Source organism: Nylanderia fulva, unplaced genomic scaffold (genome assembly GCF_048542155.1).
Source record: "Nylanderia fulva isolate GAGA-0341 unplaced genomic scaffold, ASM4854215v1 Scaffold319, whole genome shotgun sequence".
Lineage (NCBI taxonomy): Eukaryota > Metazoa > Arthropoda > Insecta > Hymenoptera > Formicidae > Nylanderia > Nylanderia fulva.
The window spans coordinates 37,550-54,684 of NW_028190389.1; the positions used below are offsets into that span (position 1 = coordinate 37,550).

General features: G+C 46.3%; 1 protein-coding gene across 1 annotated transcript; it reads left to right on the forward strand.

The window, feature by feature from the left end:
- The first annotated feature begins 234 nt into the window (after positions 1 to 234).
- LOC114929550 (uncharacterized) lies at positions 235 to 819 on the forward strand. Its single transcript, XM_029301123.1, has one exon. It carries the CDS (start codon positions 235 to 237, stop codon positions 817 to 819), a length of 585 nt encoding a protein of 194 aa, XP_029156956.1.
- Positions 820 to 17,135: the final 16,316 nt, after the last annotated feature.

Here is a 17,135-nt window from a genome sequence, read left to right on the forward strand (position 1 = left end):
TCACTGTCAAGGTTAATGCCAAACTTAAGGGGGCCAGTGTCTAGGAAGAGACACCTATATGCTGGCGTGATTACATCTATAGTTATGTACGCGGCCCCAGTTTGAGCGGATAGATACGTACTCGCGCCATACAAGGAGGTTAGGCTGCTGCGGGCCCTGCAACGCAGAATAGCTATACGCGTTATATCGGGGTACCGTACAATATCTTTTGAGGCGGCATGCTTGATTGCCGGTATGCCTCCATGGCCCTTGACTGCGTCTTGTCAAAAAAGGGTCTATCACCGCGTTTTGGAGATGAGAGACGGCCTGGATTGGCAACCACATTACGTTGCAGAAATTAAACAAGAGGAAAAAGTTATAATAATGAGACAGTGGGAAATATCTGCTAGACGTCAAGGAGCACCGGGAGAACTAACCAGGATGGCCTTGAGACCGGTTCTGAATCAATGGTGTCAGAGGAAGTTTGGATGTGTGGATTTTCATCTCACGCAGATATTGTCGGGACATGGCTGTTTCGGCCATTATCTCCATAGAATGCAAAAACGATGGTCACCGATGTGTCAGCAGTGTGCCAGTCGTGATGATACGTGTGAGCATACATTGATCTTCTGTAGTGAGTGGTTTATAGAACGTCGTAGACTGGTGAGTGCTTTGGACATTGACAGTGATTTATTAAATTTAATGAACATTATTAAAGAGATAGTTGTGTCTGAGGACAAGTGGACTGCCTTTAGTGTTTTTGTTCACACTATTATGAGTGGTAAGGAGGAGGATGAGAGGAGTTTGCAGGCTGCTCTCCCCTCACCCACCTCTGATTAGTTGAGGCTGACATGCCATTTTGGGTGTGTTAGTCAATCTTTTTGTTGTTGAACACTCGGTTCAGTTTATCGCGATACCCCACATTAAAGAACAGCAGGCATTGTAAATGGGGTATCTACATGCCATTGCACGCTGCCTTTAACGTGGGCTGGATGGATTTGTATTGCACGTGGCACAGATCTCATCCAAATAGTTGGTCCATGTTAACTTAAATTCAGTGCGTTTATAAACGCTCCTTGGGGATTGCCTGGTAGTAATGCAATAGCGGTTTCCAGGCAATCTCCTTAAAGGTTAGGTCGCCACACGACGGGTTTAGTGGGTCGGGTTAGGACCTTCTGTCCTCGCCCATCCCCACATAACGAAGCCTCTCCCCCGAGGTGGAGTATGTGTTGAGCACATTCCCGTCGAAAAAAAAAAAAAAAAAAAGTTAGGGTTATGGGTGTATTACATAAAATTTCCCTCAGGGGCACTACGGACTCATCCCCGTAGTGTACGGGTGTCGCAATCCCGAGGTACCCGAGCTGGAGTGCATGGTGATGGATGAACGGGGTGTGATGGGTGTGCAGACCCTAAAAAGGACTTGTCCACTGCACTAGGTGAAGGAAAACACTGACTTAACACCCGGGGGGGGAGGCCCCGTTAGCTGAGTAAGGCAACCTCCTAAGGGGAAGGAAAACCCCTGACAGAAAAAACCAATTTTCTTGTTACAAATGAATATGTCCAACGAGAAAAGTGAAGACTTCCTGGGGTCGGTAACCAGGAACCGGCGTGGGGGGGGGGGTGTAGGCCTGGCTCCCATGTCGTCATCGAGCAACGGGTCGTCCTCGGATTTGCCGGCTGGGTCCGAGGATAGGAATGCTACAGTGCCGAGGAATGAGCAAATAGCCTCACTAGAAGGGCGGCTTGCTGAGGTTGGTGAAAGACTCGCGGAACTGGACAACAGACTACTTTTGTCCAGGGAGGAGGCAAGGATTAATGACCAAAGGCGTTTGATGGAGGACCTGGAGAATTGCTCCCTGTACCTCCGCTCTCCGGAGAGGGTCCGTGGCGGGAGCGATGATGGGGAGCCTGAAATGGAGGTCTCCTTCGTTACCGTCTCTTCGCCCAGTACACCGGAGTCACCTGGAAGGGACGAAGAGTGGCAGCCCTCGGATAAGAGGCTGCTGTCTGGCCGTAGGCGGAACCTTAGGGTGAAACCAGGTAGGTCAAAAGCGAAGGTTGAGACGCGGGGTCGCCCTAAAAAGACTGGTGACTACGCGGGTTTGGCTAAGGCCAAGGAGCGCCTCAATTGGGCTGTGGAGCGGGAGCTGCAATTGGCAGACATCCGCAGGCTCCTGGATCCTGACCATGGTCCTGAGCTGACTGCTGTGGGTCGGGAAAATATCCCATCAGACGAGGCTTTTCGGGCTAAGTTACAAAGTGTCACCAATTTGGAACTCGAGAGGCTGGCGGAGCTATCTGCCTCACAGGTGGAGAAAGCGTCAGAGGTTGGTGGCCTCGATTCTATTGTAGCCAGAGATCTCCGGATCTTCTCAATGAGGTTGGAAAGTATCTTCCAGGAGATGAAGGGAAGAATTGTCCTCGAGGCGGACCCCCAGATTGAAGCTCTTCGGAGCGAAAATCTGGGGCTTAGGGAGAAGATCTCAACCCTTGAGCAAAAGCGTGATAGGGTGGCTGGCGTGATGGCTGCCTTTCGGGCTATTCTCCCGAGGTCGGATGAGGAGTACTTCTTTGGCGGGGCTTCGAAAAAGGCTCCAAAGAAGAGGCAGCGGGTGGCGTCCTCTCCGGAGTCCACTGGGGATGTTGCGGAGCGAGAGGTGTTGCCGGGGTCGCACCCTCTTACGGTTGCGGACCTCTCGGCCATCTTAGATAGGAGGCTGACTAACTTGAGAGTGGACATAACGTCGGCGGTACTGGCTCGTATGGAATCTTTGCTTGTGGGGCGGCCTGGAGCCTCTTCAATTGGAGGGGCTTCCATGGGTGCGCCTTTGGCGAGCATGAGTAGTGGCGCTAGTGTGCCGGGGACTGGTCCCGTGGCTGGGGAGCTCTGCCGCTTCCGCTCCTGCGGAGGTTTTGGCGGATGTCTCTGGTCCCGAATTCTCCAAGAAGAAGAGTGGGAGGCGTCGTCGTAGGCGTGGGCCTAGACGAGCCTCTTCTAAAGATGGAGCTGCTCCTTCGGGCACTTCCGCTCGGGGGGAGAAGCGGGTCTGTCCTCCTCCCAGGCCCCCCTCTAAGTCGGTGGTCTCGCTGACGGTTGAGGGGAAGGGGAAGGAGGAAACGTACGCGTCGGTTCTCTCTGAGGCCATGAGGGAGATCGATCTGCCCAGTTTGGGGATCGTAAACTCCCGATTGCGCCGAGGTGTGACGGGCAGTATTTTGGTGACCATCCCGGGTAAGGACTCTACTAGTAAGGCGGATGCTCTGTCGGGTGAGCTCCGCTGATTGTTTCCGCCCGATAGTGGTATTAGGGTTGGTCGCCCCTCTCGTATGGAGGAGATACGAGTTTGGGGATCTTGCCCTACATGCGGAGGGATGAGGTTTTGGCCTCCGTGGCGGCATCGGGCGAGTGTGGCGTCACCGATCTAAAAGCGGGGGAGATACGCGTGTCCCCAAAGTCCGGGGTCGGGTTGCTTTGGATCCGATGTCCGGCTAGGGCTGCAAGGCAAATTGGGCACTGTGGGCAGCATCGATATGCAGTGGACTAGGCTGACGGTGACTCCGTTGGCTCGCCGGCCTATACAGTGTTTTCGGTGCCATGCCTTTGGACACTTGTTCAATGGGTGTGGCTCGGAGATTGATCGCAGCGCTTGCTGCTTTAGGTGCGGCAAGGAGGGGCATCTGGCGGCTAGATGTGAGGCGCCGCCCCGCTGTGTGTCCTGTGGCATCGGTGGGAGACAGGCGAACCACCGTGCAGGCTCGGGTGCCTGTGCTAAAAGGATTGTGCCCCCTCGTAGGACGGATGGAGGTAAGGAAGGAGTTCCCTCCGGGCGCAGGCAGACACCGGGACGCCCTGACGGGGGGTCTCGAAACGAGGCTGTTAGCCCAATACCGGGCCCCTCGGGGGTTGGAGTAGGGCGGCAGAGTGTGTCGAGAGGCGCATCTGTGGCTTCCTTTTGCGCCCCGACGGAATTGATGTCTGATTAGTGTTTGTCTAATGTTGTTATGTGGGCTGCGGCCATGCTGTTCCCCAGTAAAATGGGGACCTTTGGCCCGGTTACGCCCTGTCTTTGTTTCGTTTTCTTCTGTTAGTAGGTAGCGGTGGGATATGAGGGTTCCGGGGAGGTAGCCGAAAGGTGACTTCGTGGTCCCTCTGTCCCGCCAAGTTTATGTTGTAGGTAGCGGCGATGGGTGATTGAGTGCTGGGGAGGTTGCCGAGAAATGACTCCTCAGCTTTTTCCACCTACGCCAAGTTTATGTCGTCCCAGTTCTCTTGTCTTACGTTAATGGGTGGTGTGAACACCTCTCACCACTTTTTCTGTTGTTGGCCATTGCGCCCTTGTTGTTGGCCCCCTTAGAGGGCTGAGCCTGTGGCCCTTATTTGGTTTTTATATTGTGGTTGTGTATACATGTAGTGTACACGTCGAGTCTGTGATGTCATGTGACGTCTTTTCATGTGGGGTTTGGTGACTGCGGTCACCTCGCCAACCAGGCCGGCAGGAAGAGGAGTGGGGACTCCAATTCCATTGCACGTTGGCTTCGGGATGGCCGGGGGTGAGCTGATAGCCCGGCTCACTTCTATTTACCCTCTCAGGGTGAGAGTATTGGACGGGCAACTTTGTTGCCTGGGGATGTATCCTTAACAGGATCAGGTCATGGGTGTCCACCGTGAAGTAATGCGTGAGCGGTTCCGCGGTGGACAATACCCGTTAACGACCAGGGGCTATAGTCAGGTTTTAGGTCGGTACCCCGTCCGATAGTCCTTCGGGATACTTCGGGCAGGAATCCACCACGAAGCCTCCTGGCCCTCTCTCAGAAGTCAGGACGCGAAATTTGGTTTAGGCAAATTTCCTGACTTATAAAAAAAAAAATACATAAAATTCGAAATTTTTTTTTCAAAATCGAGAGTCATTTTTCACGAAACGAATTTTGGGCCAGGTGGCGCTTCGATATCTCGAATTTTTTTTTTTTTCGAAAAAATTTTTTTGTTCGGGTCGAGAGTCATTTTTTAGGAAATGAATTTTGGGCCGGGTGGCGTTTCGATATCTCGATTTTTACTTTTTTTCTAAATTTTTTTAAGTTCCAGAAGGCTATGCGTACTGGAAAATCGACCTCTACAGATGTATTCCAGTCGATAGAGAATAGCGAGAAAAGTACTTTGGACCCCACCTTTTTTGTTTCATCAATTTTTATTTTAAGTTTTTTTTGCCCATTTTTTTTTCATTTTTAATACTTTATTTTTTTTCAATGTTTTTTGTTTTTTAATTTCCTTAATACGTCTATTATAAAGGAAAACCAAAGATTAATTACGAATTGGTATCGTAAACCCTCCTTTTCGGGAAGATACATTAATTTTCATTCCAATCATCCTTACAAATACAAAGTTAGTACTATCCTTGGTCTTACTGATAGGTCCGTCATTTTGTCTAATAGTAGATTTCATGCGCAAAATATTTTGTTAGTAGAACAAATTCTTACTAATAATTGCTATTCTATGGGTCTAATTAATTCAGTTATGAATAAAAGATTGCAGTTGCTACATTTAAAATTATTAGATAATTTTCCACTGAGGGGAAATAATTCCTTTGACACTTCCAACATTGTCATTTTCCCTTTTGTAAAAGGATTGAGTGATCAAGTTCAACGAACATTAAATAGGAGTGGCTTGAGAGTTTTATATACGGTTAATAATAGATTGAACAAATTAATTAAAAAAAGAAAAGACAAACTTCCTATCGGTAAAAGAACAAATGTAGTATATAAAATTTCTTGTAACGATTGTGATTCCTGCTATATTGGGCAAACCAAACGTCATTTGGAAACACGAATTAAGGAGCATAATACTCGAATATTAAAAAACATGTTACATCTCATTCTGTTATCAGCAAACACAGAACGTTAACCATGATTTTGATTGGTCTAATGTGTCCATTTTACATAACGAATTGCATGTAAAAAAGAGAGAAATAAGCAAGATGATTTTCATAAAAAACAAAGAATTCTATTAATTTGCAAAGGGACACAGAAAACTTAAATGATATGTATGATACTATTTTGAATTTATTTTAGATATCCGTATTTATTTTATTAATTTTTAATTTTTAATTTCTCATTTTTATTTTATTTTTGTTTTTATGAATTTATTTTAGATATCGGTATTTATTTTATTAATTTTTAATTTTTATTTTATTTTTGTTTTTATCCTAGTAGAGTTTATATATAATTTGTTTTTGTGGTCTCCATTTACAATAATAATTTCAGGTTCTCTCTTCAATTAAGACACTTCTTCACTCCGCAAATATTGTAGACCTTATGACATCGTGGACCCGCTTTTCATAAGTTTCAGCCTTTCTCAAAAAATCTTCATAAAGGATTATCATAGTGATGAAATTGGCCTCTACCTGTTTAATTGCTTACAAATTCAAGCAGCGAAACGTTGGCGCCAATGTGTCGCAATTAAATTAAAAAAAAATAAGGAAGTTGTTTTTGTTCTTGTTTATGAGAGATTTTCCGCGAGGATACAAAGCTGCCGAACGTCAGCGCTGTTACACTCGTACCGCCTATAAATAACATTTTGACAGTTCGTCGCAGCGTTGGCGCTAAAATCTCAATTCCCTTCCGTATGTCAGAACAATAAAATACCCATAAAAATGAATTTTATGGATTTTGGAGTGCTCGGTTTTAAATTCGAGCAGTCATAAATCACATAAATAAACACCTGTGAACATGCTTGGGTCCTTCCCCCTTTTCTCATAAAAATAAACATCTGTCAAACATGCTTGGAGACCTACCCGCCCCCCCAACGGCATACCCTTCTCGCTTACGAAAACCTCCGCCCCGCGTGACATCATCCCACCCGCGTCCTCAAGATACCCCCCTTTTTTTTTTGTTACTCTGGGGAAACCTCATGGTACCATCCGCCTCCGGGTAGGTAGAAGCGGGGGTTATGTGGGACTCCCTGCCCCGCCTGGCCGGCCCGCGCCTCCGCCTGGCCGGTCCGCCGTAGCGGGCCGGAGAGTCGGGATCGGCGGGCCGAAGAGCCGGGACAGGATCTACCGCACTAAAACCCCAGAGGATGTCCTTCACGGGCGTTATACAGGGGACGGCCAGGATGCTGGTATCTCATGCCGTCTAGCCGCCCCCCCGTCATTGTACGGGTTCTTCGCGGTTGCGGCGCAGGGCGACATCGACCCCACGCCGCGCCCTCTTGAAGAGTTTGAAAGGCCGGAGCCATGGCTCGAGAACTCCCGCTCGAGCCATCGCCCCTCGCCAACCCAGTGTCGCAACTCCCGGACCCCCAAGAAGGTGGTCCGGTTCGGCGGTTCACTGAGGGAGCCCTCATCAGGGGATTCCTCTCAGAAGGAGAGAAACCCTCTTCCGTGGACGATGTTGCCCTCCCATCCCACCGGGGCCTTATGACTCCCGGTGAGAGGGCCCCACACGTCACGTCTCCGTCCTTGAGAGGGACCCAGGCGCCCCGGACGGGAAGGCAATGCCCGCCCGTCAAGGACACGTGGCCCCCCCTCATTCCCGACCCCCCCCCAGTGGTTGCGACATCCCTCCGCCCCGTTAGGGGTCAGAGTTCACCCGCAACCGGTGGGGCCCCTCCTTCCCGGAGGGCGTAAAGGGGGGGACGCCTAGGCGCTCCCATGTCTCCCCCGACACCCTCATCCTGCATCGTTAATCGAATTTGTATGTGGCGAGCTTCCCGTCTCCCACCGCCGCCGACTGCCCCGCCCTTGGGCACGACAGCCCAGGAACCATCCGGGCCGTCCGGGCCTCCCTCCTCTCCCGACCGGCCTCCATCCTAGCGAGGCGCCTCTCAATCAACTCCAGCCGGTCCGAACCGGCCGGCAGCCAGTCTCGAGGACATGTCCCCCGGCAAAGGAGTCTCTCCGACAGGCGCCTCACTCACCCCCTCCGTCTGGGTTCCCCGATCACGGAGGTCGCCCCCGCAATCAGGGGACACCCCGTCATTCCTGACGGCGTCCTCGCTCAACCGGGCGCATTCCCTCCGTGTCAGGTCTGTGATGACCCACGTGAGTTCCTGCACCCGGTTGCGCACCGTCTCGGCGTAACTGTTCGCCGCTTTCATCGCCGAGACCGTGTTCCCCTCCTTCAGGCATCCATGGATGTCCTTCAAAAAATCACCAGTGATTTCCATCACTTCATCCCAGTGCCCCACCGAGCTATGGAATAGCTCCGCGGTAGGCGTCCCGGCTCCGGGACCGTTCCACCACGGAGCTAGATCCGCCTCCCAACTTATGCCTGGCAGCATGACCGCCGGCCTCCTGTCGTTCGAGGTCTGGGGCTCTACCTCCATTGCATTGGAGCCCCGAATCTCGCTCCTTCCTCTGCCTCACGCCCGTCGTCTGATGACGACGGGGTGGGGGCCGGGACTATACCCCCCTCCCCGCCGGGCCCTTTTTTTTTTTTTTTTTTAAGCGTCAGGTGCGTTCATGTGCTCGACACATACGCCGCCTCGGGGGAGAGGCTTTGTTATGTGGGGATGGACGGGTGAGGACAGAAGGTTCTGACCCGACCCACTAAACCTGACGGTGGCAGTCCTAACCGCTTACGACGACCCTCCGGGAACCGCTTTCGCATAACTTTCAGAGGGTCGTCTCGCGTCCGTGCTTGAAAACACCAGTAATTTGAGATCTAACACCATACTAAATAATCAGACCGGCAAGTCCAGATAACAAAACTTATCTAGGAAAAAGAACAGCGCGCCACAGTGCAATGCCATTCATTTCCGCCCACCGTAACGCAGACGTGCAATGAGATTCTCAGCGCCCCGCCAGGATTCCCTGTCCTGTCCGCATTAGGGTGGGGTATCACTCTAAAATTAGAGAGGAAAAGGGAGAATAAGGAAGAGGAAGAGGAAATAAAATGGGGTGAGGAAAAAGGGGGGGGGAGGAGGTTTATAATCGTTGGTGTCTACAGGACACTTCTTATCACGTTGATGTCATCTATTCAGACGGTGAGGAGAGGATTAATCTTTCGATCCGCCTCTCCTCAGCCTTCTTTATGCCGATGACGACCGAGCAAAATTCCAAGAATAATGTCCAATAAGCCTCTGAATATATTATTTTTGATATTATGGCACCCAGCGTTAGGTTGACATTGTTATCAAATCCAAGGTTATTTATGAGCTTGTGTCTCTGATCCTTAAAAGCTGGGCAGTCCAGTAAAGTGTGTTCAGCCGTGTCATTGTTGCACAAGCAATGGTTACAAGACTGAGACTCCTTTTTTCCTATTCTGTGTAGGAAGTGTCCAAACGAGCCGTGACCGGTCATCATTTGAGACATGTAAAAGTTTACGCGGCCAAATCGCCTGTCTATCCAGTCCCGCAAATGCGGTCCAATAGCTACTATAGTACGGAGACCCCAGGCGTCGGATCTCTGCAAAAAGACCTCCCACTGTCTTATCATTAAAGCGTGTTCCTGCGATTTGATATCTGCCTTGTCCACACCGTCTTCCACATCTCTCAACTCCTTAAGACGATCATAAAGCCTGCGTCTCATAGTGGCCTCCAAAAACCAAGGAGGCATACGGGCCAAAAGGGTCGCCGCATCGAACGACACCGTCCTATAAGCAGCAGCAACTCTTATCGCAACTGCTTTCTGAACACTTCTTAGAGGACGCCCAATTGCACGCGGAGCGACCAGAAACTCATCAGCCCAGACTGGGGAGGCGTATAGCACTATAGACGATAGTACCTTTGCGTATAATTGTCTCCTGTTCTCTCCAGGCCCCCTCAAGTTAGGCATAAGCCTGTTAAGTTAAGGGCTCTAGAAACCCTGGTGACCTTCTTCGACACATACTTGATGTGTTCGTAAAACTTCAATCTTCTGTCCATAATCACTCCAAGATATTTAATGTGATCAGACGCAATGATGCAAGAGTCACCAACACTTACGGAAGGCATATTGGATGGTTTCCTACCTTTCCAGAAGAGAGTCACGTCAGTCTTCGATTCCGAAATCCTGAGGCCCATGTCCTTAATTATTCTAACCGTTCTTGCAAATTGGGTATTAACCCTTGCGACAGCGTTATCAATGTTATTTGATGTTGACAGAACCAAAGTATCGTCCGCGTAACAGAATACCTTAACTCCAGGTTCCAGAGGGAGCCTCAATACGGAGTCAAAAGCAATATTCCACAGAAGTGGCCCTAAGACCGACCCCTGCGGAACACCAGCAACGACTCCTCTCACATTGTTCACCTTTACAATTATTGTAAAGTATGAATCTATCCGACAAATAATTGCCAACTATTCTGCGGATATAGATCGGGAAGCCTTCTCTTTCCATAGCCTGTAAAATGACCAACCAAGGCACCGAGTTGAATGCGTTGGCGATGTCCAGTCCAACAGCTATGACATATTCGTTTCTGCCAAATGAAGTCAGGATGTAGTTCTTGACAGCCCTCAAAGCGTCGATGGTCGAACGCTTCCTACAAAAGCCATATTGCTCTCCTGAAAGCCGATGATCAGGGTTCTCCTCCATCTAGTCGTTAATCCTGCCAGCGATGATCCTCTCAAGTGCTTTGCCGAGTTCGTTCAACAGACATATTGGGCGAAGCCCAACACCCGGCGAAATATCCGCCCTACCTTTTGGAATCAGTACTAGGGAGGAACGTTTCCAGCTCCTTGGGAAAACATTCGACTTAAAACACCCGGTGAAACACTTCCTCACATGTGAAAGGAGACTGCCCGAGGCGCCTTTCCATATAGACATCTTGAGACCATCTGGGCCGGCCGGGAGCCGTGTTTTTAATTGTGCGCTTGATAATATATTTACGAATCTCGTGATGTCCAACATTCCATTCCTCATCTCATTCAAAATTAGCGGAAGAATTCTCATTGATTTGCCTACCAGACAAAATGTTGTGAGGAAAAAGCTCGTCCAGCTTCTTATTTAAGAGATCAACATCCAGTTGTTCGGAAATTGCAAGACCTGTCTTCCTTAGCTTATTTAAAACCAGCTTATATGGTAACCCCCATGGATCTTTATTGATTGTGAGGATAAGGTTCTGCCAGGCTCGGTTTTTGGCTTGTTTGATGGCGTTCCTTAATTTTTTCTTAGCTAATTTGAAAAGTTGACATCTATTCTTGATGGTAGCGTTATCCAGTTTCCTTGATTTGCCTCTGAACCAGAGTCTACGAGCGGCAAATAGCAGCCTTTCTTAATGATGAAATCTCGTCTGTCCACCAATGAGGATTTCTCCTGACATTCCCTCCCTCGGCAGATAGGACGAGATGTAATCACAAGCTTCGGTAAAAAAACTCTAGGTAGCTATGTACGGATTTTGTTTTAAGTGATCGTAGGATCTTACTCGTGCGGGTCGAAGCGGGGTTAAAGTGACAATGAATCCCATGTGTGTGAAATACGTTTTTTTGGGAGAAAGCGAAAAAAGAAATAGAAAAAACGAAGAAGCCGAAATTTAAACAAAACAGTAAGATAAATATGACGTGAGTGCAGTAGATACACTAAATAAAAATGACAGAAATCATGTCTGAGTCAAGAGTTACAAGTTTTCGTGTGTTCAAAGGACGGGGTTCCGCTACATGTGCGATTCCGCATTGCCGTTTCATCGTTGTCCGGAACAGTGTTGAGAAATTCCGGTACATTATCAAACTTTGTAGGGGAGTGACACCGTTTTTGGTCCTTTTAATGTCGAATGGTATAGGGTAATATTAAACAAACTACTACTAGCTGGATTGCTTTCCAGGGTCGTTATTATACATTGTAAGGTACATGTTGACAGTCGAGCAACATGTATGGACGACTCTTTAGATTTCGAGTTTTAATACATCATTGATGTCGGCCATACGTCGACATTAGAGCGGCGTAAAAAAAGTTCCGAACATCTGGTTGTGGTTCGTTCGTCGAAGCTTGTTCGCGACAGATCGTCTAACACGCTTGAATGTTGGGGCAATAATTTACTATTCCCATACGCGCAGATAGCAGCAGTCAAATGCCATGTCGATCCTTTATTTTCGTATTTGGGTTGCCTAAGGTACGTACGGGCAATAGAAACTCCTAACATTGTACTATTAATGAGCGGTACCACAACACAGGCAGTCGTTAGTGGCAGAAGGCCATATATTTTTCCCACGTAACTATACTGTTTCTGGTTCCTCCTCACAAGTCAGAATCCTGCAGCATCATCACTTATATTCGGGATACCCATCGACGATCGTCCATGGTCACAATCTTTTTCCCTCGACTATTGTGTTGGGGTGTGGCTGTTCGAGTTTAAGAATATAGATCACAGTCGAGAGATATCGTCGGCAATGGGCTCGGGTGACGCGCGTTTGCAAGATGGTTAGACTGATTCTGGGACTTGAAATTGTTCAAATGTAGTCCTTGCCAATTTATACAATTAACATCGTGAGGACTAAACCTACAGAGGCTGAACCAGATACACTGAATAGAGTCGTTCCTAATCAACATATTGCCCTGGGTTACATTATTCCTTCGATTTATAAATATGTCGACATTCGTTTATTTGTCCTCTCAAAGTTTCACTACCTATGTCGAATGACAATTGCGTATATTTTGGGTGTGTAGAGTTTGATCATTACTAACGCGGTTATTGTGAAACATTCTATGATTGTCAGTCGCATCGATATTGGGAAGGCCGGCGATATACCGTGGGAGCAGATATGGCAAGGTCGTTTTTTTTGGGTCCAATTTATCAAGATCGCAATGATTTAATCGTTTCAATTAAAAACCGGTTTTGCCCTGTACCACCGCTCGTCCACTGGGGCTATACATGTCGGGCAGCGAGTCTTGATGGTCTATGCATGTAAACGTTGCATAGCTCCATAGCAGACGTCGTGTTAAATCTAAAAGGGGTCTGGGTGTGCGTGGTCAATTTGTTCAAGGGTTCTGACGCGTCATAAGTGCTGATAAAACAACGCAATCGTAGTCGCAAGTCTTGACCAAAATCGTTCCGCCTGATTCGTTTCATCTGCGTTCCGGGGTGCAGCTGTCTATCGGATTACAACGCAGAAGAATGTGCATCGATCAATCGGATGTCGTCTCTGTCGTCCGTGTGGTTTTTCCGAAAATCATGTTCGCGCTTCTGCGATGAATATGCAGCAACGTTCTCAAAAGCGTTCTGTATTTCTCGGGCCTTTACCGTGAGTAATTTCAGTACTTTCGTGTAAGAAACATAACCTGAATGTCTTAAGGCAAATGCCGGTGGTAACAAAAAAAATCTCGAAATTATCACGCTTTGAGGTTAAATCTCAAAGCTCTGCACAATGTTTGAACAGCAGAAGTGCCGGGCGAGTAAGAGCTGTATTTTGTCGGGCTCAGAAATTTTATATATTAAAGGAAATCGGATAATGTGTTACAATATACAAGTAAGAACAGAACCTTTTATAACGACCTTTATTTATGTTTTATCATTATGTATTTTTAAAATAAACGACCAGATGCCAAGTATGGGGTGTAACACTAAATGGGGGAGAATGAACGAATCGTGCCTTATTAAGGGGAAGTTGACATCAAGTGTATTTCGTACAATTTTCGAAACGGGCAAAATCCTGGCAAGAATCGTCTCGTACAAATTCAGGGTGATTCTCAATAATACCAAATGAGAAATCGGGAAAAATTTGTGAATGTAATGCCTAACGATGAGAAGTGCAAACGTCAATGATTTGAGGAGTATTTGTCAAAAATCAAGAGCTATAAATTTCGTTAATGGTTGTTAACTTTTCGTATTTGAATGTCATATTTGCTCCCCAAACAACTCCTTAACATCGGTATCCATATTTGAACCATGGTATACATTAGTCCGTACCGGTAAACAGGGAATATCCCTAAATAGTGATAAGGCCGCTGTCTGATCTAAAGCCGCATTACTCATGTTATGTACGGGAACGCATTGCAACATTCGCACAGTTTCGATGCCAAGACGTTATGTCGTAATCTAGTAACACTATGCAAATCTGATTGTCAATAATTTTCCGAAGCGTTTCGAATCGTGTAGGTTTTGTTGACAATATGAGGTGTGTGAAAAACTCTGTGATGAAGTTGTACCTAATAATTGTATGTCCATATTCCCTTATGCCAGGCTAATATTGAATAAACAGATATGATCAGTTATACGGGCTTTTCCGACTAGCCAAGTTGCAGAAGATCTTACTCATCTGCTACTATCTACGGCGGGTACCTAGTGTAATCTATGCCGGACATAGTCAGAAGTAAAACCTTCCTCTAATAAATCAATAGATAAAACACTCAGTAACAAATGGCGCGGAGAAAATACATGAACAAACGACACGGAAAGCGGTAATTAGTATAGTGTTGTCCGTTTTTATTTTTCGTAGGCATAACCTAAAGCAATAGGCGAGGTTAATGGTTGGTATGATTCTGATCACTTGGATTACCAAAAAAAAGTATCGAACCGTTGGCGAAAACATTCTCATCAAATGAATGTTCAACCGTTTACGGAAAGAAAAAAAAAGTACAAATTTTGGATAAACTAGCAAAACTGGTCTCTTCATGGGCCGGGGCGGAAAATTTTCCTATGAAGCTTGATCAGAATCTTTTATGCACAAAAGTATACAATGCATTGGCTGGGATAACATGTACTTACCAAGTGTGGTAAATATAATAAACACAGTTCTGGCCAGAAAAGTAATAAGAAATAAGCAAAGACGGTTGTCGCTATAGACAATTAGGGGTCATACTGAACAGGATAAAAATCAATCATGGCGTTTTGAAATTAATATGGCACATGAGTCTAGAGGTGACTGGTACATGGAGTCGTTGCGGATTAGGATTCGAATTCTAATGTCCTCACGATCTCTTTATCGGTCTTTATAGTGCTCGTAAATATTTCACAGCACAAATCGGACCATTTCCATTCAACTATGACGGGGGCACGTTCAAGAAACCACGTCGCTGACGCGTACTGGCAGAAGTCAGAATCGTATATTTAACAATAGTGGTACATGTATAATTTCGCCAAAATGGATGGACCGTATTTTTCTGGATTTTTGCGAAAACAAAAAAGTCGGCGCTTAAAAATTCGATTCTAATAGATCTGTAAACGGTGTTCCATTCGTTCAATTAGTCTAGCCAGCAGTTGTATCTCGTGCGTCGTTGGGTTAGGGTTTACCATCATCGTATATAGAATACCGGGGAGGACTTTTCACTAGTCGGTAATTAGCAATCATTGAGAAGAGAAGAAGCAAGATCCCGTGCAAATGTATTCAACCTAATCTACAAATATTTTTGCGACATCAATCGGGTGTTCTACTAGGAATAGAGGTAATTCGCTGTGGCAATGCAAAGTTGTCTCTTTCGCGGTGGTTCCATTGAACAGAAGACCAAAATCATAGATATAAAGTCATGTGTAAAAAAGAGGAAAGAAACAACAAGAATAAACAACGAAACGACATAAATCATTTATGACTAGGAAATTGACCATTGGAATCAAAGCTTCAATTTAAACAAACCATTGTGATAAAGCTTCATTCAGATTCGTTGTATCGGATGTCATTTTGCGTGTATTGGGTATATTTGTAGTGAACTGACGTTAATGCTCCAAGTCATGGTTCATGATAATTGTGTGTGATTCAAAGCGGTACTTTTTAAAACGTGTTTGAAATTCATCTTATTAATTGGTTGTTTTGCTTTACATGTACACATTAGCATAAGCTGGTATGGAAAATCCCTCACCACCAGAATCATTTATTTCGTACATTGGATCGGCTTTCCGAATACATCGCATCCTATAAGTTCTAGGTTTCCTTGCAAACTTATCCTAAATTAGAATAGATCATCAGATGACGCTGGGCGAGACGTACGATATTTTGAGTTATTACAGGGAGTAAGATAGTGTGCTTCAAGGGCACCGATGTTGCGAGGATCGCGGTTATACAGGGGTGTTAAAAGTAAATACGTACTAATTTTGTGTGACCCACACACGTTTAGTTGGGTGTGGCTTGGGGTAGACCGTCTACGAGAGAAGTGGGCAAACTCGTAGATTCAAATTTATAAAGAATCTTAGAACGCGGTCGGACAATAGGCCGTTATCCAATATTTGTGCTTGTAAAAGGCAGAAGGCAAATGACCTGTTCTAAGGGGAAAAGGAAAAAAAAAAAAAAAAAAAAAAAAAGAAAAAGAAATGGGAGGGAGGGAGAAGAAAAAAATAATCTAAACCTTTGGTCCGAACAAAAGTTCGATTATGATACATTATCTTGATTTAAATGTGAGCTATCATGTAAATCAATTTCATTATTTTATTTCGTTCAAGTACAATATCCCAGCACGCATATAGACGAATGGTAATAGAGTATTATGTGACTCGTACAGGGGCTGTAGCCATGTGACTAAAATGAACCACAATCCAATTAATCGCATATGGTAAACAAATATGAACTCTGGAATTAACTGAGTACAGGTAAAAGTTGAAAATTCATTATAGATAAGACTAAAAAAAAAGGTTTAATTGTTGTGGAGGACCATATCGTTTTACGCATGCATTGAGCGCGGTTTCATTTTGTTCTGATGTTTTGAATATAGGGATGCGTGAGAGTGTGACGGCTTGAGGTGTCGTAAGGCCAGAAACGAGATCGGCAGAAGATAGTGTGTGTAAGAAGAGAAGCGAAAGAGTAAGGGATAGAGAAAGGTACATTGCTGAGGGAAAGAGATGTGCAAGAGGGAGGGGTGGAGAGAGGAGCAGCAAGAAAGGATGTACAAAGCAAATTAGAAGAGTCGCTCATGGGGTCTAGAATAGGAGTTGATGAGTAGAGGGAACTACTAGAGTGAAATGAAAGAGAGACGCAAAGATGGAATAGATGGAATGTACAAAAGAGGTTGTTAACGATAGGTGGTCGGAGCAGATGAAGTGAGGAGCTGGCAAACTAACAGGGATGTAAGAGAACCTACTGCAGAGGGTAGTATAGATAACGAAAGTACGTAGGTTCAACCCGGTGCAAGCTGCCGGACATCGAATATGGGGTATCACACATCGGGTGTAAAGTCAGACATCACGGAACGCTGGATGTGCTACTGACGCACGACGACGTTAAATATTACATCAACTGAGTGTTGCACGCTAGTACCTCCACGATGGGTGTGTGATAGTGATAGAAGGACGGGATGAGAGTAGGCATGTCAATGAATGCTGCA